We start from the raw sequence: 23,175 nt of genomic DNA, 5'->3' as shown, positions 1-23,175 counted from the left end.
TACAAAAATTGGCCGGGTGTAGTGATGTACGCCTGTAATCCCACCTACTTGGGAGGCTGAGACAGGAGAATCTCTTGAACTTGGGAGATGGAGGTTACAGTGAGAGTGGAGATTAAGTCACTGTACTCCAGCCTGGGCGACAGAGCGACAGAGCGATACTCTGTCTCAAAATAAAAAAAAAAAAGAAACAGAATTATTTATATGTTAAAGGCCAGGTATAGTAGCTCACGCCTGTAATCCAAACACTTTAGGAGGCCAAGGTGGGAGGATTGCTTGAGCCTAGGAGTTTAAGAACAGCCTGGGCAACATAGTGAGACCCTGTCCATACAAAAAAATTTTAAAAGTAGCCAGGCATGGTGGTGCACACACACCTGTGGTCCCAGCTACTCAGGCAGCTGAGGTAGGACGATCACTTGAGGCTGGGAGGTCGAAGCTGCTGTGAGCTGTGATTAAGCCATTGCACTCCAGCCTGGGCGACAGAACAAGACCCTGTCTTAAAAACAAAAAACAAACAAACAAAAAAAACCGGAAAAAAAGTTTAAGGCTTCAAGTTTCTCTCTCTTTCTTGATGTCAACCAAACCAAGACCATGAGGGATTTAGAGTTCCCTAGCAGAAGCAATACAATCCTTCTGGAAGCAATACAAACAGTGTAGCATAGAGAAAGGATCTTTTACTCTCACGGACATCTGAGTCCCAGGGAAGCACCCTGAAAAGACAGAGATGCCTTGGCCCCACCCTTGGATAGTTTTATTTTGTAGTTCTGGAGTGAGGCCCAGGAATCTGTATCTTTGGTAGGTGCCTTTGGTGACTTTTTTTTTTTTTTTTCAAGATGGAGTCTCACTCTGTCACCCAGGCTGGAGTGCAGTGGCGCGATCTTGGCTCACTGCAACCTCTGCCTCCCAGGTTCAAGCACTTGTCCTGCCTCAGCCTCCTGAGTAGCTGGGATTACAGGTGCCCACCACCACACCCGGCTAATTTTTTGTATTTTTAGTAGAGACAAGGTTTCACGATGTTGGCCACGTTGGTCTTGAACTCCTGACCTCGTGATCCACCCACCTCAGCCTACCAAAGAGCTGGGATTACAGGCGTGAGCCACCGCACTCGGCTGCCTTTGGTGATTTTAATGCCCCTGGAATCTGAGAGCTCAGACGTTGGTGTCCCATACCTGAGGCCCAGTTCTGACTCTGCTGCCCACCGGCCACATGACTTTGGGCAAATTGCTTCATCTCACCAAGCTTCAGTTTCCTTGTCTGCAAAGTGGAGGCAGTAACAGTTCCTACCTCATAGGGTTGTCTGGAGGGTTCACTGTGATGTTGCATGAAAGACAAGGCTTATCTTTTGGGTTTTTGTTTTTGTTTTTGTTTGTAATGGGGTCTCTGTCAACCAGGTTGGAGTGCAGTGGTGCGATCATAGCTCACTGCAGCCTTGACCTCCTGGGCTCAAGCAATCCTAAGCAATCCTCCCACCTCAGCCTCCAGAGTAGCTGGGATTATAGGTGCACGCCACAACCCCTGGCCAATTTGTGTATTTTTAGTAGAGATGGGGTTTTGCTATGTTGGACAGGCTGGTCTTGATCTTGAACTCCTGGCCTCAAGTGATCTGCCTGCCTCAGCCTCCCAGAGTGCTGGGATTACAGGTGTGAGTCTTTGCACCTGGCCAGCAAGGCTTATGTTTACTAAGTGACTGACACGTTGTGAACATGAAAAAATACTAATTCTTCATATTATTGCAATCATCTTGAGTTTTGAGGTGTTTCCTTTAAAATAAAGGCGAGGCTGGGTGCGGTGGCTCACGCCTGTAATCCCAGCACTTTGGGAGGCCGAGGTGGGCAGATCACCTGAGGTCAGGAGTTCGAGACCAGCCTGGCCAACATGGTGAAACCCCATCTCTATAAAAATACAAAAATTAGCCGGGCGTAATGGTGGGCACCTGTAGTCCCAGCTACTCGGGAGGCTGAGGCAGGAGAATTGCTTGTACCTGGGAGGTGGAGGTTGCAGTAAGCTGAGATCACACCACTGCACTCCAGCCTGGGTGACAGAGTGAAACTTCATCTCAAAAAGAAAAAAAAAATTAAATTAAAAAAATAAAATAAAGGTGAATCCCAATGTAGAGAATTGAAATTTTTCTCTTCCCCTACTAGAGTTCATACTCAGTCCCTTTCCTTGACTTTTTTGGTTCCCCTGTTTTGTGAATTCCACCTGCATGGACAACAGGCAACATATATGAGAATGGTTTTTGGGTCAGTGTTGTTTTTAAAGTCATTTAGCAAAATGGAAAATGAGGTTTTACTTGGATTTCCTTTTTTTTTTTTTTTTTGAGACAGAGTTTCGCTCTTGTTGCCCAGACTAGAGTGCAATGGCACAATCTTGGCTCACCGCAACCTCCGCTTCCCGGGTTCAAGCAATTCTTCTGCCTCAGCCTCCCAAGTAGCTGGGATTACAGGCATGTGCCACCATTCCCGGCTAATTTTTTCTTTTTTTTTCTTTTTTGAGATGAAGTCTTACTCTTGTCACCCAGGCTGGAGTGCAATGCGAGCTCCGCCTCCTGGGTTCAAGCGATTCTCCTGCCTCAGCCTCCCGAGTAGCTGGGATTACAGGCGCAGGCCCAGCTAATTTTTATATTTTTAGTAGAGATGGGGTTTCACCATGTTGGCCAGGCTGGTCTTGAACTCCTGACTTCAGGCAGTCTGCCCGCCTGGGCCTCCCAAAGTGCTGGGATTACAGGCATGAGCCACCGTGCCCGGCCAAGGGGTGGACCCCGCCGTGGTTCCACTGCGGCTCGAACCCAGGACCTTCTGCATGTAAAGCAGCCGTGATAACTGCTACACTATAGAACCAAATGCTTTTTTTTTTTTGAGATGGAGTCTCATTCTGTCGCCCAGGCTGGAATGCAGTGGCGCGATCTTGGCTCACTGCAACCTCTGTGTCCTGGGTTCAAGCAATTCTCTGCCTCAGCCTCCTGAGTAGCTGGGATTACAGGCGCCCACCACCACGCCCGGCTAATTTTTTTTTTTTTTTATACGGAGTCTTGCTCTGTCACCCAGGCTGGAGTGCAGTGGCGCGATCTTGGCTTATGGCAAGCTCCACCTCCTGGGTTCACGCCATTCTCCTGCCTCAGCCTCCCGAGTAGCTGGGACTACAGCGCCCACCACCACGCCCGGCTAATTTTTTTGTATTTTTAGTGGAGACGGGGTTTCACCGTGTTAGCCAGAATGGTCTCGATCTCCTGACCTCGTGATCCGCCTGCCTCAGCCTCCCAAAGTGCTGGGATTACAGTCATAAGCCACCGTGCCCGGCCTATGCCCAATTTTTATACTTTTAGTAGAGATGGGGTTTCACCATGTTGGCCAGGGTGATCTTGAACTCCTGACCTCATGATTCACCCGCCTTGGCCTCCCAAAGTTCTGGGATTATAGGCGTGAGCCACTGCACCCAACCTCATGCCCTGCTAATTTTGTATTTTTAGTAGAGACAGGGTTTCTTCATGTTGGTCAGGCTGGTCTCGAACTCCTGACCTCAGTTGATCTGCCCACCTCAGCCTCCCAAAGTGTTGGGATTACATGCGTGCACCACCGCGCCCGGCGACTTGGATTTCCAAAGCTGCTATTCCTTGAGGCCTCACATTATCCCAGGTTCAAAGCTGCCTGCTCTAGACATCATTCCTGCCTCTGCCACAAACACTACCCAGGCACCCCCAACCCCTGGGGGCTGAGGGCATATATTTTTCAGGTCCTCGAGCCTAGTAATCTTGGGCTCGTGGTGTCAGGAGGATGCCAGGTCCCCTCACTGATCTTGCCTTCCTTGCTCTCCACCCCTGACCCCTAGTAAACTGCATGGTTGGTTCAGGAAGGGGAAGCCATGTCATGATCACAGCCTGCTCCATCTCCCCCAACCCCAGGGCTTCTTTCGCCGCACAATCCAGAAGAACCTCCATCCCACCTATTCCTGCAAATATGACAGCTGCTGTGTCATTGACAAGATCACCCGCAATCAGTGCCAGCTGTGCCGCTTCAAGAAGTGCATCGCCGTGGGCATGGCCATGGACTGTAAGGGGCCCAGGTGGAGGGAATAGAGCCAGGTGGCCTGGGGTGGGGATGAGTTCTGGGAGGGCAGCTTCCTTCCAGGGTACCCTCAGAGCCCACAGGGCAGAGTGGCAATCCAGTCTAGGTCAGGCTGAGGGCAGAACGTTCAGTGTCTTGGTCCTTGCTGTCCTCCTTCCTGCGCAAAAGGAAACAGGATCCCTGTGTGGGCCCCAGTGCCTACCTGCCTTACAACACTCGAGGGCCTTAGAGAGGGAGTTGTTTGGTAGAAGGAGCTCCCGGGCACCCACTCTAGCACACTGTTCTTGACTCCCAGCGAAGGCACCCCACTTCTGGATGAGACAGGGCATCTTCCATTGGCTGGGGATTGGGTGGCAGGATCTTCGAGTAACCACCATCACCATAATCCGTTAGACCAGAACATGATATTCATCTGTATCAGCCCAAACTGTTGTTGACATGGTCCCGGGGATTAATCATGATCCGGGTTGTGCTGCCCAACTGCTAGGTGATTTGGGAAGTCATTTAGCCTCCATGGCCCTCGGTTTCTCCAACCTGTACTCTAGGAAGAGTAGTTTCCGGGAGCATTATGGAAAGGGGATGGAGGGTGCCATGCATTAGACCTTGTGCCTCTCTGTTCACAGTGGTTCTAGATGATTCGAAGCGGGTGGCCAAGCGTAAGCTGATTGAGCAGAACCGGGAGCGGCGGCGGAAGGAGGAGATGATCCGATCACTGCAGCAGCGACCAGAGCCCACTCCTGAAGAGTGGGATCTGATCCACATTGCCACAGAGGCCCATCGCAGCACCAATGCCCAGGGCAGCCATTGGAAACAGAGGCGGAAATTCCTGGTAAGGAGAAAGGGGGCATGGGGAGAGCAGTAGCCAGGTGGCAGGGAGAAGAGAGTGAGCTCGGAGTCTTGCCTCCTCCAGGAAGTCTTCTTAGTGTAATCCAACCCAAAATACATACTCTTCACACTTTTGCTGTCCAGATTTTATACACTTGTGTTTGTGTCCTTGCTGTCTGGACTGTCTACTCCATCCAACTGGGAGCTCAGTGAGGACAGGGCCTTGCCTTCCTCATCGAATTTCCAGGGAGCAGGAGCGACCTTTCTTCTTTTTCCTGCCCTTAGTGACTGGGAGGAGAGGGTAAGGATACAGTTATGTCACAGTACTTTTGAGCACCTGCTGGGTGCCAGGCATTGTGTTAGGCCCTGGTCAAGCTAGTTGCTAAGTAAATGATGAGTTTGGGACCAGGTGCAGTGGCTCATGCCTGTAATCCCAGCAATTTGTGAGACCAAGGTGGGAGGATCGCTTGAGCCCAGGAGTTTGAGACCAGTCTGGGTAACATACAGAGATCCCACCTCTATGAATAATTTTTTTTTTTTTTGATACGGAGTCTCACTCTCACCCAGGCTAGAGTGCAGTGGCACGATCTCAGCTCACCGCAACTTCCGCCTCCTGGGTTCAAGCGATTCTCCCGCCTCCGTCTCCCGAGTAGTTGGGATTACAGGCACTGGCCACCATGCCTGGCTAATTTTTGTGTTTTTAGTAGAGACAGGGTTTCACCATGTTGACCAGGCTGGTCTCGAACTCCTGACCTCAAGTGATCCGCCCACCTCGGCCTCCCAAAGTGCTGTGATTACAAGGTGTGAGCCACCATGCCCACCCTCTATGAATAATTTTTTTTTTTTTTGAGTTGGAGTTTCGCTCTTGTTGTCCAGGCTGGAGTGCAGTGGCACAATCTTGGCTCACTGCAACCTCTACCTCCCGGCTTCAAGCGATTCTCCTGCCTCAGCTTCCCAAATAGCTGGGATTACAGGCGTGCACCACCACGCCCGGCTAATTTTGTATTTTTAGTAGAGGCGGTGTTTCTCCATGTTGGTCAGGCTTGTCTGAACTTGCAACCTCAGGTGATCTGCCTGCCTTGGCCTCCCAAAGTGCTGGGATTACAGGTGTAAGCTACTGCTCCCGGCCTCTCTACGAATAATTTTAAAATTAGCTGGGCATGGGGGTGTGTGCCTGTGGTCCCAGCTACTCGGGAGGCTGAGGCAGGAGGATCCCCTAAGCCTGGGAGGTCGAGGCTGCAGTAAGCCATGATTACACCGCTGCACTCCAGCCCAGGCAACAGAGCAAGACCCTCTCTCAAAAAATATGGTCAGTTTGGGAGGAGATGGACAGTTGGCTATACGTGGTGAAGGAAGGCAGAAAACCAGCACCTGGTTCATGGTGGAGCATGCCGGGGGGTGGCACAGTGCACACTGTTAAGGGCACAGGCTCTGATTCCAAGCAGATGTGTAACAGTCACGAGTCAGACTGCCCAAGTTCAAACCCTGGTCCTACCACTTGCTGGTCATATGACTTTAACCTTATTATTTAGCTGCCCCATGCCTCAGTTTCCACATCTGTGAAATGGTGATTATTATAATTATTCCTTTTAGGATTATGGTCAGGATGAAATAAGACATGTAAAACATGTAGCCTGATGCCTGATCATATATTAAGTATTCAGTCATTATAGCTGCTACTACTGTTACTACCGTTGTTACTATTCGCTGACTTGGAGCTCTGGTTCTGGTCTATTCTCTGCTCAAGATGAAGGAAAAGCTTTGGGCCTGGGACTCAGGCACCGGCGGCCCCTCTTCCCCAAGCTGCCTTGGAGCTCCCCCTGGTGGGCAGGGAGCCTCAGTGAGAGGCTGAAAGGGGTCTGCGGCCCCAGCTGACCCCCGTCTTTCTCTCTAGCCCGATGACATTGGCCAGTCACCCATTGTCTCCATGCCGGACGGAGACAAGGTGGACCTGGAAGCCTTCAGCGAGTTTACCAAGATCATCACCCCGGCCATCACCCGTGTGGTGGACTTTGCCAAAAAACTGCCCATGTTCTCCGAGGTGAGTGGCAGAAGTGGGGAGAGATGTGATGCTGTGTTGGAGGGAAACCTGCTCCCCCGGTCACCCAGTACAGGCTCATCTGAGGTTCTCTGGACAAGGAGCAATTCCTGTAGGTCAACATATACTCAGCACACAGGCACACATGCAGACACATACACAGACACACCTAGCACACAGATAACATACACAGACACACACACACACACACACACACATGCATACACATACACCCAGCACACAGGCACACATGCAGACACATACACAGACACACACACACACCTAGCATACAGGTACATACACAGACACACATACACACACATACACATACACCCAGCACACAGACACACACACACACACCTAGCACACAAACACACACACAGATACATAGAAACACACACAGACATATACACCCAGCACACAGACACACACACACACACAGACACATACCCAGCACACAGGCACACACACACACACCTAGCACACAGACACACAGATACATAGACACACACACACAGATACACAGACACACACACACACACAGACTACACCTAGCACACAGACACACAGATACATAGACACACACCTAGCACACAGACACACACACACAGACACACCCAGCACACAGGCACACACACACACACCTAGCAGACACACACATAGATACATACAGACACACACAAACACACAGGCACACACACAGCATACAGACACATGCCAAGGTCTGGCTGCTCTAAGAAATCAGCTGGCTCCAAGTGCTCCCCTCCACAGCCCCTCATCCTTCAAGTCTATGCGGCCACCCAACTCCAGGCAGCCTGAAAGTTCTCATTTTCCAGAGCACTAGTGCTGGAGACAGGCTGCCCTACTAGCCATGTGACCTGGGGTAAGTTACCTCCATCCCCTGTGCCTCAGTGTTCCCATCTGGAGTGGGCTGGGGATAATGATGGGTGCTAACTCACAGGCATAATTTTTTTTTCTTTTTTGAGACGGATTTTCGTTCTGTCACCCAGGCTGGAGTGCAGTGACGCGATCTGGGCTCACTGCAACCTCCGCCTCCTGAGTTCAAGCAATTCTCCTGCCTTAGCCTCCTGAGTAGCTGGGACTACAGGCATGTGCCACCACGCCCAACTAATTTTGTATTTTTAGTAGACATGGGTTTCACCATGTATGTTGGCCAGGCTGGTCTCGAACTCCTGACCTCAAGTGATCCACCCGCCTTGGCCTCCCATAGTGCTGGCATTATAGTTGTGAGCCACTGCGCCGGGCCTCACAGGCATAATTGTGAGGCTTAAATGGAATAGGGCATGCACATGGCCCAATACAAGGTCAGCTGTTCAGAGTCCATGGGGGCCTTGCGGGCCTCACGGCTCCTGGAGGACACTGTAGGGGAGACTCAAGGACGTGGGGAGGGGTATGCTGAGTGCTCCTGTGGCCCTGCCGCTCCACAGCTGCCTTGCGAAGACCAGATCATCCTCCTGAAGGGGTGCTGCATGGAGATCATGTCCCTGCGGGCGGCTGTCCGCTACGACCCTGAGAGCGACACCCTGACGCTGAGTGGGGAGATGGCTGTCAAGCGGGAGCAGCTCAAGAATGGCGGCCTGGGCGTAGTCTCCGACGCCATCTTTGAACTGGGCAAGTCACTCTCTGCCTTTAACCTGGATGACACGGAAGTGGCTCTGCTACAGGCTGTGCTGCTAATGTCAACAGGTACCTGCTGATTGGTCGGGAGGGCTCAGAAGCTTCCGGGGGTCCCAGAGATTGGCTGGACCCTGGGCCTGTTGCTCAACTCCCTCCTGAATCTTCTTCTGGGCTACCTCTCTGTCACCTGGGCCATCCCCTATCCCCTGTTCCTTGCTCTGTCACCCACTTCTCACTCGTTCCCCAGGCCCATCCCTTGCCTCCCCATCCCTGCTCTGTGCCTTTTCCTGTCTTTGTCTCCTTCCTTCTCACTGCCCTGTCCCTCTGTCACTCACATTCCCCTTTGTTCCCCACTCCCCACTTTGTTCTCAGCCACCTTCCATCCCCTCATCCCTCCTCTGTCTCCCAGTCCCATCTCTTACCCCTCAGTCCCCTCCCTAACCCCATCTGCACCCCGCCTCTCTGACCACCAACCTCAGTCCTCCCCACTCCAAGGCTCCTCTCTCTCCCCCAGCCCCCGGCCTGTCCCTCTGTCCTCCTTGCATTGCCCCCTCCCCCCAGTACCCCCCTGCCCCTCTCCACTTCCCAGCTGCCTCCCTCTCCCTGTGCTTCTCCTGTCCACGTCCCTCAGGGGGAGCTTCTCCCCTCCCCTCCCCCAGCCTCTCTGCCTCTATCTCCCCTCTAGTCCTTTCTTCCCACGCTCCCACACCTCACCCTCCCCATCTCCAGGCCTTCGGCCAGCCCCTCGCCCCTCACGCCCCTCTTCCCTCACAGACCGCTCGGGCCTGCTGTGTGTGGACAAGATCGAGAAGAGTCAGGAGGCGTACCTGCTGGCGTTCGAGCACTACGTCAACCACCGCAAACACAACATTCCGCACTTCTGGCCCAAGCTGCTGATGAAGGTGACTGACCTCCGCATGATCGGGGCCTGCCACGCCAGCCGCTTCCTCCACATGAAAGTCGAGTGCCCCACCGAACTCTTCCCCCCACTCTTCCTCGAGGTCTTTGAGGATCAGGAAGTCTAAAGCCTCAGGCGGCCAGAGGGTGTGCGGAGCTGGTGGGGAGGAGCCTGGAGAGAAGGGGCAGAGCTGGGGGCTGAGGGAGACCCCCCCACACCCCTTCTCTCCTTCCTCTCGTCCTTGGATAGATTCAGCTCCCACACACACACCCGCACTGCCCAGGTCCCTCCTCAGACCTCCAGCCCTGGGACAGGGCAAACAAATGAACTTGCTATGGAAAGGACAGTGTGGGAGGCTGGGGGAGCCGTGTCCTGCAGTTCCCAGGACCCCATCCTCTCAGAAGGTAGGGGAAGGGCGGGAGGATTGAGAAGGGACAAGCCACCTTGACCGTAGGGGAAGGAGGAATGTGGGCTGGGGGAAGATGCCCTCAACTCACCCCCTACACACACATGAGAGAGAGCCCCCACCCAGTTCCTTGGCCTAGGTCTCCCCTCCAGGCTGAGGGCCTCTCTACTTCCCCAGATGCCTGGGTGCAAAGAACGGCTTGGCTTGGCTCCTCCTCTGGAGGTTAAAATTTATAGTCATTCTAACTGCACTTTGGAAACCAAGCAAGGGGAGAAGACAAATGAAGAAAAACTAGACAGAGAGAAAAATACAAAAAAGAGAGAGCGAGCGATAGAGAGAGATGATATTAAGTTATTAACTGAGGCTGACCAGAGGGGAGGACCCCCCCCTTTACCAACCCATGCACTTTGCGAGCTGCCCCTTCTTCCCCCACATCAGAGAGAAATGCCCCCACACCAGAGCCCCAAGGGTAGGGCTGCCGATCAGAGCTGTGAGTTAACACAACAGGGTCCTGGCCACCCCCCTTGCCATACCCCGCCCTCTGTGCCCCTTTGGCACCCCCCAACCCTAGTATGTCCTCTGCTTTCTGCCACTCGTGCCCGCTGAGTTCCATCTACCTCTCATGCTGGATGCCAGCTGGCCCCTCACCAGCCTGCCCTGCTGCCCACACAGCTCCCCTTTAAGTGCCCAGCCCTAGGGGCCTCTCCCCATCCACCTCCTCCTTCCACACCTTGGCACCCACCCAGGAAAAACTGTGGCTCCAACTCCTACCCTCCTCATATCCTGCAGTATTAGCTAGAAACCGGATGCTGCTGCATTGGTGGGGGCGGGGGTAGGGGCGGGGGGTAGGAGGGCTGTGCGTGAGCGTCTCCCAGAACCCTCCACCCCTTTAGCACTCTGTTTCCCTGTTTCCCATCTGTATTCTGGGCTCTCTCTAACCTCTGCCCTCCTCCCCTGCTCCTACTCACTGCACTAACTCTGGGCGGGCAGGTACCAGAATGGGGGTGTTTAGATAAGTGACACTTAGTTGGGGCCCCAGGGGAGGGGTGGTCGGTGCTCCTTTTTCTTTAAAGCTCTTTTGGCCAGCTGCCCCTCTGCCCCAGGACCCCTTCCCCTCTTCTTTTCTCTAATTCAGGGACTTTGGCTTGAGCCCCTCTCGCCCTCCTGGTGAGGGTGCTCTGTTGGTCTGCACTTGGGTGAGCTGTCCTCCTCCCCCTCCCTGTGGCTGCTGCCCACTCCTCAGGGGAGAGAGGGAGAGAGGAGGTGGTCCTCCCATGGGAGCAGGAGGTGGGGTGGGACAGAGCAGACCAGAGGGTGCTGGGCTCAGGGCTGCATGTCGGCAGGGATGGATGGGTGGACACAGATGCCCCCGGAAGCCATGGGGATTGGGGCAGGGGGTGGGGGGAAGGGTGCCAGGGCTTCCTGCGCTTTGCACTATTGGGGCAAAAATGTCTTAAGCAGTGGGGAACCTGCCACCCCACCCTGACCCTCAGCCTGCCACAGCCCCCTACACACACACACATACACACACACACACACACGGACATGCACACACGGACATGGGAAGGCAATGCTATGCTGCCCGTCAGGGCACTGTCCTTCCCCAATCGTTCAGGTGTTCCAACAGGGGTGGGGGGCCTGGAGGAGCACCCGCTGTCACCTGTGCATGTGCCTGTCCCACCCTGCCGGGGCCTCGGGCTGCCCACGCTGTCTTTGTCTCTATCCTCTCTCTCTCTCCTGGAGTACTGAATCCTGTATTACTCCAGTCCCATGGGTAGGCCCTCTTGTACCTTCCTACCACGCCTGGGGGCCCAGTGGAATTCCTGACCTGTCTGCTGTCTTCCCCATCCCTCCATCCCCAACCCAACCCCTCCATCCCCATTCTCAGCCATGGACACGGCAGAGAAAAGGCCTTGAAGAGCCTTAGCCTCTTATAGGCACTTGGGACTCCCCCACCCTCCCCAATCATATGAGCTGTGATCCCATCTTCCCCGGACCCCTCCCTTCCCCCTCGGTTATGTGGGGTGTATGTGTGCGTTCCTCTGCGTGAATGTGTGAGTGAGTACACATGGTAGGGGAGGAGCCAGGGCGACTCAGGAGTGCCACGCACCTGCTCTAGAGCGGCAGCTGTCCCAGTCCCTGCTGTGGAAGTGGGGGACAGGGCCCTCTCCTGGGGGCCATTGGTGCTAATGAGGGGGATGGCCTTGATGTGGGTGCTCAGCATGCCTCCCCCAGTATTGGCCCGGGGCACTAGGGCAGGCAGGGTGGAGCAGCAGGTGCAGTATCGGTGGGAGGACGGGTTGCTGGGAATAGGACGAGGGGGCCAGGCCAGGACAAGGGGGTGCCAGAGCCATGACCACTACCCCGCCCCCACCACCCGCCTCTCCATCTCAGTATTGCCCCTCCCATCACTCATAACACACATACCTCATCCAGCCTCCTCCCTGCTCAGACTTGGGGAGGGTGGGGGAGGAGCCCCTACCCCTTCTCCTGGTGGCGGGTCTGCAGGGCTGGGAGAGGGCAGGGCGTTGTGAGAGAGACACCGTCCATAAGGACAGTAACTCCTGCCCTGGGAACTCCTGGGCGGGGGGGAGGGGGACACTGCCCAGAGGCGCTACTGAATGTATGAGAAGCTGGTGCTGGGCTGGGGGGAGGGGGGTTGTGGCCAGAAACAGGGAAGGAGGTAGGTCTCTTCCCCAGGGAGGGGTGGGACCGGCAGGGGTGACTTGAGGGGCTCCTACTCCTGCCCCACGTTGACAATCAGTATGTCTGTTATGTGCGATTTTTCACCCCGTTGTGTTTTGGGTCAGGATTTTAAAGAAAGATATTTTTATGGTAATTGTTGCTCGTCTATTTTACTATATATTTATGTAATAAATATATGATGAAAATAACCCCCTTGGGCACCCCCCTTAGACTTGTGTGCTGTTTCCCTATATCCTCCCATCTGCTGGCAGAGTACCCACCCCACAAACTGACCAGATGGAGAGGTGGCCCCCCCAGCCTTGGCAGTATTTCCACCCCACCCCCCAAACGAGCACACACCACAGAAGCCAGCTCAGCTGTGAACTATTGGATTTGAGACAGGAACAGAACAAATCAGAGGGCCAGGGGAGGGTTGTGGGGGAGAGAGAGTGGTTTAAATAGGGGAGGAGGGGAAGTTCGGTGATGGGGGAGGGAGGCAGGTATTTACAAGAAGGCTCAGGGGGCCAGAGGCTCATCTTGGAATATTTTATAACAATATAAATAAGATTCTGGTTTGCTTTTCCTTTTCGTCTCGTAAAGGAGAGAGAAGTGCAGAGTTCGATTCTGTACAAGGGGGCAGCGGCAGAAGGCCGGCCGGGCGGGTCACTGGGCGTCCACCCGGAAGGACAGCAGCTTCTCGGAATGCATGTTGTTCAGGGTCCGCAGGTCCGGCAGCTTGAGCAGCAGCTTGGTGAAGCGGGAAGTCTCCAAGGGCCGGTTCTTCAGCACCAGAGCCCGAAGAGCCCGCAGCAGCGTCTCCTGGAGCTGCTCCACCGAAGCGGAATTCTCCATGCCCGAGCGGTCTGTGGGGAAGACGACAGCAGTGAGGCGGACTCCCCGAGCTCCTCTGAGGAGGAACCGGAGGTCTGCGAGGACCTGGCAGGCAATGCAGCCTCTCCCTGAAGCCCCCCAGAAGGCCGATGGGGAAGGAGAAGGAGTGCCATACCTTCTCCCAGGCCTCTGCCCCAAGAGCAGGAGGTGCCTGAAAGCTGGGAGCGTGGGCTCAGCAGGGCTGGTCACCTCCCATCCCGTAAGACCACCTTCCCTTCCTCAGCAGGCCAAACATGGCCAGACTCCCTTGCTTTTTGCTGTGTAGTTCCCTCTGCCTGGGATGCCCTTCCCCCTTTCTCTGCCTGGCAACATCTTACTTGTCCTTTGAGGCCCCAACTCAAGTGTCACCTCCTTCCCCAGCTCCCCCAGGCAGAAATAGTTGTCTGTGCTTCCTTGGTTCATGATTCTACTGTGACACTTATCTCACTGTTTTATAATTAGTCGGGCATGAGTCTGTTTCCCAAGCTAGACTGTGTCTGAATCATGTCTGTATCCCCAGTGCCCGGTGCAGGGCCTGGCATAGAGTAGGTACTCCATAAAAGGTGTGTTGAATTGAACTGCGTCTGCCTCCTCCCCCGGGTCAGGCGAGAGCCTGACCTACCTGCAGAGACAAGCACCACCGCGGTGAAGAGGCCCAGCTCCTCCTCGGTAAGCGCCAGGGAGTTGAGCTTCTCGCTGAAGTCGAACATGGCACTGAGCAGGTCTCCCATGCCCATGGCACCAAGCTCCTGCAGGCTGTAGGTGGTGCGGCTTAGGAACATCACTGTCTGGTCCTTCACGTTGAACAATGAAGCAAAGCGCACCATCAGCACCTAGGAGGGAAGGGGAACAGTCATCCTGGGTGTGGTGGGAGGAGCACTGACCAAATCGCCCCTGTAGTTTGCCAGAGGGCTTAGCGGTGCTGCCTTCGATTTCTCAGTAGAGTGGGGGTTGTTTCTGAATGGGCAATGAGGGAGTCTAGGTGGAAGGATGGCTTTGGGATCCAATAAGCCTGAATCTGAGTGTCAGCTTTGTCACTACCTGTGACCTTGGGCAAGGCATTCACCAAAGTTAATCTGCTCTTATCTAGAATGGGGGCAGCAGTGCACCCAAGGCATTATTTCAGTGTAATGGGTTGTGATTAAATTCCAGCTGAGATGACAGAAGTCCCAGCCATCAAGAGGAAGCAGCAGGAGCCGCTCAGCCCCTTTCACCAATCAGGCTATAAGGACAAAGATACTGGGTTCCAAAACCTTTCAGAGGTCCTGCCCACCCCAGACAGCAGGGCTTTCTGTTGGATCCTTCCCAAGGTCAAAAGCAGGAAGCGTCTGGGTGCAATGGCTCACGCCTGTAATCCCAATACTTTGGGAGTCCGAGGCGGGCAGATCACCTGGGGTCAGGAGTTTGAGACCAGCCTGGCCAACATGGCGAAACCCTGTCTCTACTAAAAATATAAAAATTAGCCAAGCGTGGTGGCGGGAACCTGTAATCCCAGCTACTTGGAAGGCTGAGGTAGGAGAATTGCTTGAACCCAGGAGGTGGAGGTTGCAGTGAGTGGAGATCGCACCATTGCACTCCAGCCTGGGCGACAAGCAAAACTCTGTCTCAAAAAAAAAAACCAGAAGCATAAACGGTCACTCACCTCAAAGGTGCCAGCCTTAAGCAGGGTGACTTGGTCATGCTGAGAAAGGTCACGGAAGCCCGGGATGTGTTTGGCAAACTCTACCACCTCCCGCACAGCGGGCGTGAAGCTCATGGAGAAATCCTCCCAGATCTCCTGCACCGTTCGCCCGCTGCGTCCATGCGGGTACATGTTCATAGGACATGCCTGGGGGAGGAAAGGATTGAAGGAGGGGAGTGTCAGCCAGGCTGGGTCAGATGGACGCCCCAAGCAGAGCTGGACCCCAGATTCTGCCTGGGCTAGGGGCTGTGGCCCTGAAGGATGGGTCTTTCAGATAAAGTAGCAATTAGGTGCCAGGTGGAGATCAGGGATTCCCAGGCAGAGCCCAGACTGCAAGGCAAGACATTTTCTCCTGGGAAGATGCTATCCCCACACTCAGCCTCCAGGAACCCCCAGCTGCCCTACACTAAGTCCATTATGCCAGGCCCCACCAACCTTCTTAACGCACTCGCCCGCCCCCATGCCCTTACCAGCAGAACATTCTTTGAGTTGCCCTGCCGGGGATTGTTGGCAGGTGCCTTGCCTTCTGGGGCTGCATACACGTGGGTGGGGCATAGACGGTGCCCGTTGCTGTTGGACTGGTGGCAGCTGTGGTGTGCAGGGCCAGGAGGCCAGGTGGGAGGGTAGGAGGAGGGAGCCTGGCGCAGACCATTTAGGGCCTCGTTATGACGCTGGGCAGCCAAGGTGTTGTTGTCATTGGGGGCAGGTGGGCAGCCCTGATTTTCCCAGCGATGTGGGGTGGTGGCTGGAGGGCTACCTGATGCATGGTTGGCATTGAAGTTGCCAGGTGAGCTGCCCAGCTTGTCATGGGCGTAGGTGAAGATCTCTCGATGGGCCCGGGCCACCTGGGATATCACATCCTCCACTGTGGGCTCAGGGCTTGGGGATCTGGGAGGCGTCAGCTGTTGTGGAAACTGGGAGAAGCCCACCAGGGGTGAGGGGACCGGAGCAGGGGGTGGCGAGGGGCCCATGGGGCCTGGGGTGGGGTGCTGGGTGGGTGAAGTCTCCAGCGGGCACTGGCTGCTCAACTGGTTGTTGGCCAGGTTCATGGCACTCTGCATCTCAGCAAGCATCCGCTGCTTCTCTCGTTTGGGGATGCGCCCAAAACGCACAGCTGCAACAGGATGAGAACAGCATCAGGAAGTTCTCAACCACGCTCACGTGCTTCTCTTCCTTCCTTCCTCCTGAAAGGGCAAGGCCCTGAAGGCTTGGGGTTTCACATCAAAACTAAAACCAGCAAGGCCCCACCCATCAAGGGGGTTTCCCTAGGAGGGATTGCTGGTAGGAGGTGACCCGAGGGACCAATGGGATAGAAGTATATGTTGACCCAAGCAAATGAAGGATGGACATCCCCTGTGCACATGTGATTCACAGTATGATGTGTCTCCATTTGTGACTTTTTTAAAGGGAAGGATTAATTCAGAAACTTTGGGCAGAAGAAAGGGGGAGGATGTGGGGATGCTGCCTCACCGTCTCGAGACATGCCCACAGAGAGACACTTCTTGAAGCGACATTGCTGGCAGCGGTTGCGATTGATGCGGACGATGGAGCAGTTCTCATTCTTCAGACACCTTTTGTACTGGATGTTCTGCTGGATGCTCCGACGGAAAAAGCCCTGGAGGGCAGGGGTGGTTAGTGACCACCTCCATCATGGCTGGGCCTCTGTGTCCAGGGGGAGGGGGCCACCTGCCCCTGCCCTTACCCCCAGTCCGCCTCACCTTGCAGCCCTCGCAGGCGTGCACACCATAGTGGAAGCCCGAGGCAACGTCCCCACACACTTTACACAGTAACACCATGCCATTCAGCTCTGTGGAAGAGACGGGCAGCAGGTGAGCAGGAGAGGCCAGGCTGAGTGGCCACAGGTGTGGAGGCTTTCTGGGCCGGAGATCCAGGGAGGGAAAAGCTAAGGAGGAACTCCAGTGTTGAGGGGCACTGGAGTGACAAAACTGGGCTGAAGAGGGGCTGGTGCCACTCTAGGAGAAATCCCTGAAGCCAGAATAGGCCCTGGCAAGACTGGTGTCACATAAAAACCCATTCCCAATCTGGTCCTGGCCTGCTTCCCTTCCCCCGAATCAGCTGGAAAGGTACTCACTGGTGATGTTGCTGGTGCTCTTGCTGGGGGACACTCGGCTGCTGTCCTCCATGGCCACTTGTAGACTCCCAGGGGGGCTCCCATTATAGAAGGAGGAGGAGGATGACGACGAGGAAGATGAGGAAGAAGGGGAGCCGTCATCACTCAGGCTGGGTGGAATGCTCCCGAAGGAGCGAGCCGGGTCTTGGGTGAGGGAGCCAGTGGGGGATGGTGGGAAGTAGGTGGGACAGCCTTGGGTCAGGGACTGGAAGCTGCCATTGGAGTTGTCACTATAGAGGGATTCAGGGCTGGTGCGGCTTGGGGAGGAGCCACTGGAGCCAATGTAGGTGATGACGCCACCTGGAGAGAGAACAAAAGGGAAGGGGGTGTCAGCCGCCATGTCTCCGGACCTAGGGTGCCACTGTGCTCATCCCCAGCTGTCTGCCCAAAACATTGCTGGCCACTCAGTTCACCATGTGGAGCCCCTAATCTTGGAGTTAATAAGCAATTCCCCAACACACAGTAGACATGGCATGGCCAGGCAACACCTACGACCCTTTGCACGCCACCTTCAGCTTCTGCTTTCAGTGTGAGGCATGACCCCTGTGGCATCTCGCATATGTGCCCCCCTTCCTTAGATGCCTTCCTTGGGAATATCGACTGCAGCTAATGACTTAGTGGTCAGTTGAAGATATGGGGATGGGATGGGCAGCTGAGCACCATTCAAAGTGCCCAGTCCTCCAAAAACAAAAACCCAGCTGCTGATTTTAACACTAAGACCATTCCAGGAATGAGACCATGGACCATGGAGAGATAGGCAGCCAACAGTAAAGAGAATGGAGGGTTTACAAAAGTAAGACAGTCACATTCCCCCCAGTCGGGGACATATATTCTCTGAAGGAACTGAAGGGAAGGAATCTGCCCAGCCTGGTTCCCCTGGCCTCTTAAGAGAGTGAGCCACAGTGGAGTCTATCTCTTTGTCCAAAAAGGACTTCGAGGTGCGAGTTGCAGGAGGTGGAAGTACAAACTGTCCAGCCTGGGGCTCTAAAATTCCCCCTTCAGATCTCAGCCTGGTAACAATGACCTTGGCTCTCTGGCCATTCAGGGACTTTGACCCTCTGGTTACATTGCCAATGAGGTGGCTGTGCTCCCGTGGTATTAGCAGGAGAAAAAGGTGACCTGCCTGCCACACCTCTGCCAAGCACCTAGATTGGTCTGCCATGGGCGGGGTGGGAGAAGGGAGGATCCCAGGACACGTGTGAGGTAACACATGCCATGCCACTGTGTCTGCAGAGGCACATGTCTTGCTCACCCACTGACACACACTAAACTGGGCAGGGCGGCCCTAAAATAGCTCAAGGTTGGTCAGGGTGAACCCAGCTCCTTGGAAAACAGTTGCACAACAGATCAGCTCCCCCGGTTTCAGGGCTGAGGTGGGGGATGGAATCCTTAGTTGGCAGTAAATGAAGTTGACCTAGTTCACCCATCCCCCAAAAAGGAGTGAGACCTTCATGCAGAGGCTTCCAACGTGGAAGTGAGGAGCATACTCAAGAGTCTAGGTCTAGGTCTAGACCCATCACTACCAACTTATTTTGTGACCTAGAGGACATCAACTCCCCTCTTTGGGTCTCAGTTTTCCTTTCTGTGAGAAAAAAAGAGAGGACAGTATCATTTCAGCTATGATTGTGGGGTGCAGTTGCTTTGGGGAGCCCTTAGTAGGCAAACTGCAGCTTGTCTGGTGGAGATGGGGGTAAGACAAGGCTCGCAGAACTAAGGAAAGAGAAGCTTGGGGAACAGGAATTTGTAATGTGGGGAAGCTGAGTCTAAATGCAGTACGGTGAAGTAGGTGCAAATAAGAGTGAAGTGGAAAGGAGTGAGAAGGGTGGTTAGGGGTGAGGTCTCTTTAGGGAGTGTAAAACAGAAGGCCATGAAAGGTCAGGAATGGCTCCATGTTACTTTGTTTTGGTGATGGGGGGAGGGGGCCGGGCAGGCGGACCGGAAAAGGAGGCAGGCGGGGGCGGTGAGTCAGCCCAGCTTCACCCAGATCTCGGCGGGGCGGGGCAGGGCGGGAGCTGGGCCCTCAGCCGGCCTCACGTCCCTGCTCCACGTGTGCCTCTCGCACGTGGCTCCCCAACGAGGAACCCCGGAACTCGAGGCCCCGCCCTCCTCGCTTCCCGTCAATCGAGAGCAGTCGCCCCGCCTCCTCCCCGCCCCTCCCCGGCCACCAGGTCGTGGGCTGGACCCCGAACGATAGCAGGGCCGGGACAACCTAGGGGAGGAGAGAAGGGAACACGCGTTGCCGGGGCGACCGGGGGGGCGGAGCTCATTATGTAACGAGGCCGGGAGGCAACGACCAATGGGGTGGCGGCCACGGCTTCTGCTGAATGAAAACAAACGCAGCACGTGGGCCCGGCTCTAGAGCCATGTGAGCCCTCCCGGCGGCCGGAGCCCTGTAGGTGCCCTCCCTCGGGCCGGGCACCACGCTCTGGACTCCTCAAGTGTCGCTCCCTCCTGTCACTGAGGATTCCCCAATGAGATCCGAACGATTCTCCCAGCCCCTCCTTCCCTGAACCCCATCGCGCCACTGCTTCTCAGATTCCCTCGCGCCTGCAGGAACTAGAGGAGGGGGAAGACAAGAGGGGAGGGGGTCCGTTTTCTGAGGCCAGGCATACTACAGCTGCAGGTAGTGGACAGATGGGGCCGTTTCGGGGCACTGTTCCAAAGCTCCCAGTCCCCCTAAATTCTTCGCTTCACCACCCGTACCTTCTCTCCATTTCCTCCTGCCCCGGGATTCGAGGCTCAAGGGAGCTTTGGGACTCTGAGGGGTGGTGATGGGGCGTTTCTGAGAGCATTTCCAGCCCGAACAAGCCGCTCTGGAAGTCCCACACTAAAGCCCCGCAGCATATTAGCAAATCTCCGGGCCGAGGGACTCCCCAGTCCCTTACAAAGTTCCTCTTGTTATAAGGCGTAGATGGAGGTGGGGAAACAGTGACAGGGAAAAGATGATAGTAAAGGAATCTCAGTACCTGTGTTGTTGTTGGAGTCCAGGGTCGTCATGTCTTCACCAGCTGAGAGCGGTCATTCAAACTGGACCTTGACTCAAACTAGAGCCGCTGTTGCCCCCTGGGCACTGGCTAAAGGCGGGGAGTGGACCCCGCGACTCACGATCAGGATCCGAAGCACCCTGCAGCAAGGTCTTGGGGTGGCCGGACTGCAGCCCTGCAGAAAGGTTGGACGTTGAGGCAACGGAGTTCTGCTTTGCATGGGAAGAGCAGAGAGAGTGTGTAGGGGGAATCAGCCTGCAGTAGTTCTGGCTAGAAGGTAGCAAGGAGGGTCGGGTCTCTGCAGTGTACGGGGTGCCTCTGCCTGCTGGCTCCGCAGCGCTGCGGGGTAGCGAATCTGGAGCTCCCGGTGCAAAAGTCCCAGAGGAAGAGAGGTTGCAACCAGGAAGTAAGTAGGTGATGGGGAGAAACGGGGCACCGAGTCGCAAAGAGGCGAGACGTGTGCCCTGCTACCTTCCCTCGGCAGTAATATTTCACTCTGCCAATCTCAGCCGCCTTTTGCCCGAGCCTTTCCCTGGGACAGAGGGCTCTGCGCAGGCGCCAGCAGCCCAGGGTTCCCGGGCCGCACGCGGCACTGGAGCAGGTACCATGTGATCCCAGGGAGCGCCTCGTGCCCCAGTGACACACTTTTCCAACAGCCGGCACGTTGAGCTCTGTGCGCCTGCGCAACAAGACTGTCGGGATTTGTAGTCCACCGACAAAGTGGGCGGACTGCGTGCCTTTCCCCTTTCTGCCTGGCAAAGCGCTTGCCGGGACCTGGGAGGAGCTGAGAGTGGGGTGGGGTGGGGTGCGCTGAAGAGTCAGGGTGGCGTGTTTAGAAAGCCTGTATGGCAGGGGCATGTGAATTTCTGGGGAGGGACTGGCAAGCTTGGCTGCTGTCTGGGAGATCAAAGCTAAGAGGCCCTTTCTGCAAACCTTGCAAACGTGAGGGCTTCACGTGATTGCAGGACTGACCTCGTCCTGAGGTTACTGGTGACCGGGAGAGAGAGAAGCCGGAGAGGGCGATTTCCCTGGAGTCAGGAGCTTAGGCTGCCCTCTGCTTCAGGGCAAAGTCCAGAGAAGGAAAGGAAATGTGACCCCCTTTCCCTTCTACTCGCCTTAGGGAGAACACCTCCAGGGGAAGGAGTTCCCACAGAGGTAGGGATGTCTGTAGGGACTCCCTGTTTGCTTGTATGACACCATTCCACCCACTCCAGTTGACTTTGGGGTGAGTCATTTCCCTTTGTCTGGGAAATAAAAAGGACAACAGAGGGGAACTAATAGTGAAAGTGCTTTGAGGTCCTAAAGTAATGGGGAAGAGGTGAGGCAGGGGGTGGGGGCAGAGTGGCACCCCTGCCCCTCGGTGCTGGAGGGTAAAATATGAATTCCACAGAAGATTACTACTCAGAGGGGAACATGTAGATCATCTTAAGCCTCCCTCTTTTTACTAGTGGGGAACAGGAGGCTTAGGAGAAGTGACCGGCCCAAGGTCAGACGTCCATTGCTAGTTTCATCTGCCCACCCCGAACGGGAAGGTGGGTAGATGTACAAGTGAAATACTGAACAGGGGTTAGAAACAGCCAGCATTGCCGAGCGCTATGGCTCATGCCTGTAATCCCAGCACTTTGTGAGGCTGAGGTGGGTTGATCACCTGAGGTCAGGAGTTTGAGACCAGCCTGACCAACACGGTGAAACCACGTCTCTACTAAAAATACAAAAATTAGCCGGATGTGGTGGTGGGTGCCTGTAATCCCAGCTAGTCAGGAGGCTGAGGCAGGAGAATTGCTAGAACCCGGGAGGTGGAGGTTGCAGTGAGCTGAGATCGCCATTGCACTCCGGCCTGGGGGATAGAGTGAGACTCCGTCTCCAAAACAAACAAACAAAAAACAGCCAGTATTTCCCTTCAGAGCAGCAACTGTCTCATGAGTAATAACAGATCTCAAGTAGAGGAGATCTATCATGTTAGAGGGCTTGGGGCATGGAGGGGATGGAAGCTTCTTAGGCAGCGAAGGGAGAGGGAGCCTGAGCCACCTGCTGCTCCCGCTAATTCCTCCCCAGTCCCAGTGCTTCTAGAGAGGGTTTTCTTCACATAGGAAGCCCTTCTCCACAGGCAGCTCCTGGGATGGTATTGATGGATGCCTGGGAAACATGAAAGCCACCGAAAAGGTAGAGAAAAAGAATATGGGAGGCCGGGGGTGGTGGCTGACACCTGTAATCCCAGCATTTTGGGAGGCTGAAGTGGGCAGATCACCTGAGGTCAGGAGTTCGAGACCAGCCTGGCCAACATGGTGAAACCCCATCTCTACTAAAAATACAAAAATTAGCTGGGCGTGGTGGCGCACGCCTGTAGTCCCAGCTACTCTACTCGGGAGGCTGAGGCAGGAGAATTGCTTGAACCCGGGAGGCAGAGGTTGCAGTGACCTGAGATTGCGCCAGTGCACTCCAGCATGGGCAACAAGACCGAAACTCCACCTCAAAAAAAGAAAAAAAAAAAAGAAGAAGAATATGAGCACAGGAGTAAACTGGGTATTGAGGACAGTGAGGTTGACTGCAGGAGCTTGACCATTCACCCTCTGACTCCTTGTAGAAGATGAGCTTCCTAGAATGGGCTAGGCTTTAGCTTTGTTCCCGTGCTCCCAAGAAAAGTGGGAGAGAGAGGGCAGTGGGCTCTTCTCTGGCCCTTTGGCCCAGAGTTGGGAAGCTGCAGCAGAGTGTGGGAGCAACTGGGAGGGGCTAAAACAAACAAGGAAAGAGGCTTTTCAGGAAAACTTGGTTCTCAGCCTCCACCCCCTCTCCCTCCACCCTCTGGGCTCTGGAGGGAAAGCTAGGAGATGAATTGCCCCGTCCTGCCCTTGCCTGCTCTCTGTGACCTTGACTCCAAGTCAGAGCCAGGGCCAGAGCCCAGGTGTCTGTCAGGGCTGGACTCAAAATCAGGACCCCTGGCGTGCATCTAGCTCCCCA

At 55.0% G+C, this 23,175-nt stretch overlaps 2 protein-coding genes across 4 annotated transcripts in view; one reads left to right on the top strand and one right to left on the bottom strand.

The window, feature by feature from the left end:
* The window catches only part of THRA (thyroid hormone receptor alpha), a 29,809-nt gene extending 17,028 nt beyond the window's left edge, over positions 1-12,781 (top strand). Inside the window, exons 5-9 of the mRNA XM_019026893.4 lie at positions 3,899-4,046; positions 4,685-4,890; positions 6,781-6,927; positions 8,373-8,631; positions 9,337-12,781. Coding sequence (XP_018882438.1) covers positions 3,899-4,046; positions 4,685-4,890; positions 6,781-6,927; positions 8,373-8,631; positions 9,337-9,587 — 1,011 coding nt within the window. The 3' untranslated portion in view covers positions 9,588-12,781. The remainder of the gene's footprint in view (positions 1-3,898; positions 4,047-4,684; positions 4,891-6,780; positions 6,928-8,372; positions 8,632-9,336) is intronic.
* A 143-nt stretch (positions 12,782-12,924) lies between these two features.
* On the bottom strand, positions 12,925-20,889 carry NR1D1 (nuclear receptor subfamily 1 group D member 1). Of its 3 annotated transcripts, none has more exons than XM_004041750.4 (8): positions 20,200-20,889; positions 17,195-17,533; positions 16,821-16,909; positions 16,573-16,717; positions 15,573-16,216; positions 15,064-15,249; positions 14,044-14,254; positions 12,925-13,414 (listed from the first exon to the last, which is right to left on the bottom strand). In XM_004041750.4, the coding sequence occupies exons 1-8, from the start codon at positions 20,228-20,230 to the stop codon at positions 13,215-13,217; spliced, it is 1,845 nt and encodes a 614-aa protein (XP_004041798.1). In that variant the 5' UTR covers positions 20,231-20,889; the 3' UTR covers positions 12,925-13,214. The 3 variants fall into 3 exon arrangements, with proteins under 3 accessions (XP_004041798.1, XP_055244197.1, XP_018882437.1); XM_055388222.2 differs by lacking the exon at positions 20,200-20,889 and adding an exon at positions 19,170-19,192; XM_019026892.4 differs by lacking the exon at positions 20,200-20,889 and adding an exon at positions 18,681-18,821.
* Positions 20,890-23,175: the final 2,286 nt, after the last annotated feature.

This window comes from Gorilla gorilla, chromosome 4 (assembly GCF_029281585.2).
Source record: "Gorilla gorilla gorilla isolate KB3781 chromosome 4, NHGRI_mGorGor1-v2.1_pri, whole genome shotgun sequence".
NCBI lineage: Eukaryota > Metazoa > Chordata > Mammalia > Primates > Hominidae > Gorilla > Gorilla gorilla.
This window is presented reverse-complemented; position numbering and strand designations above follow the sequence as displayed.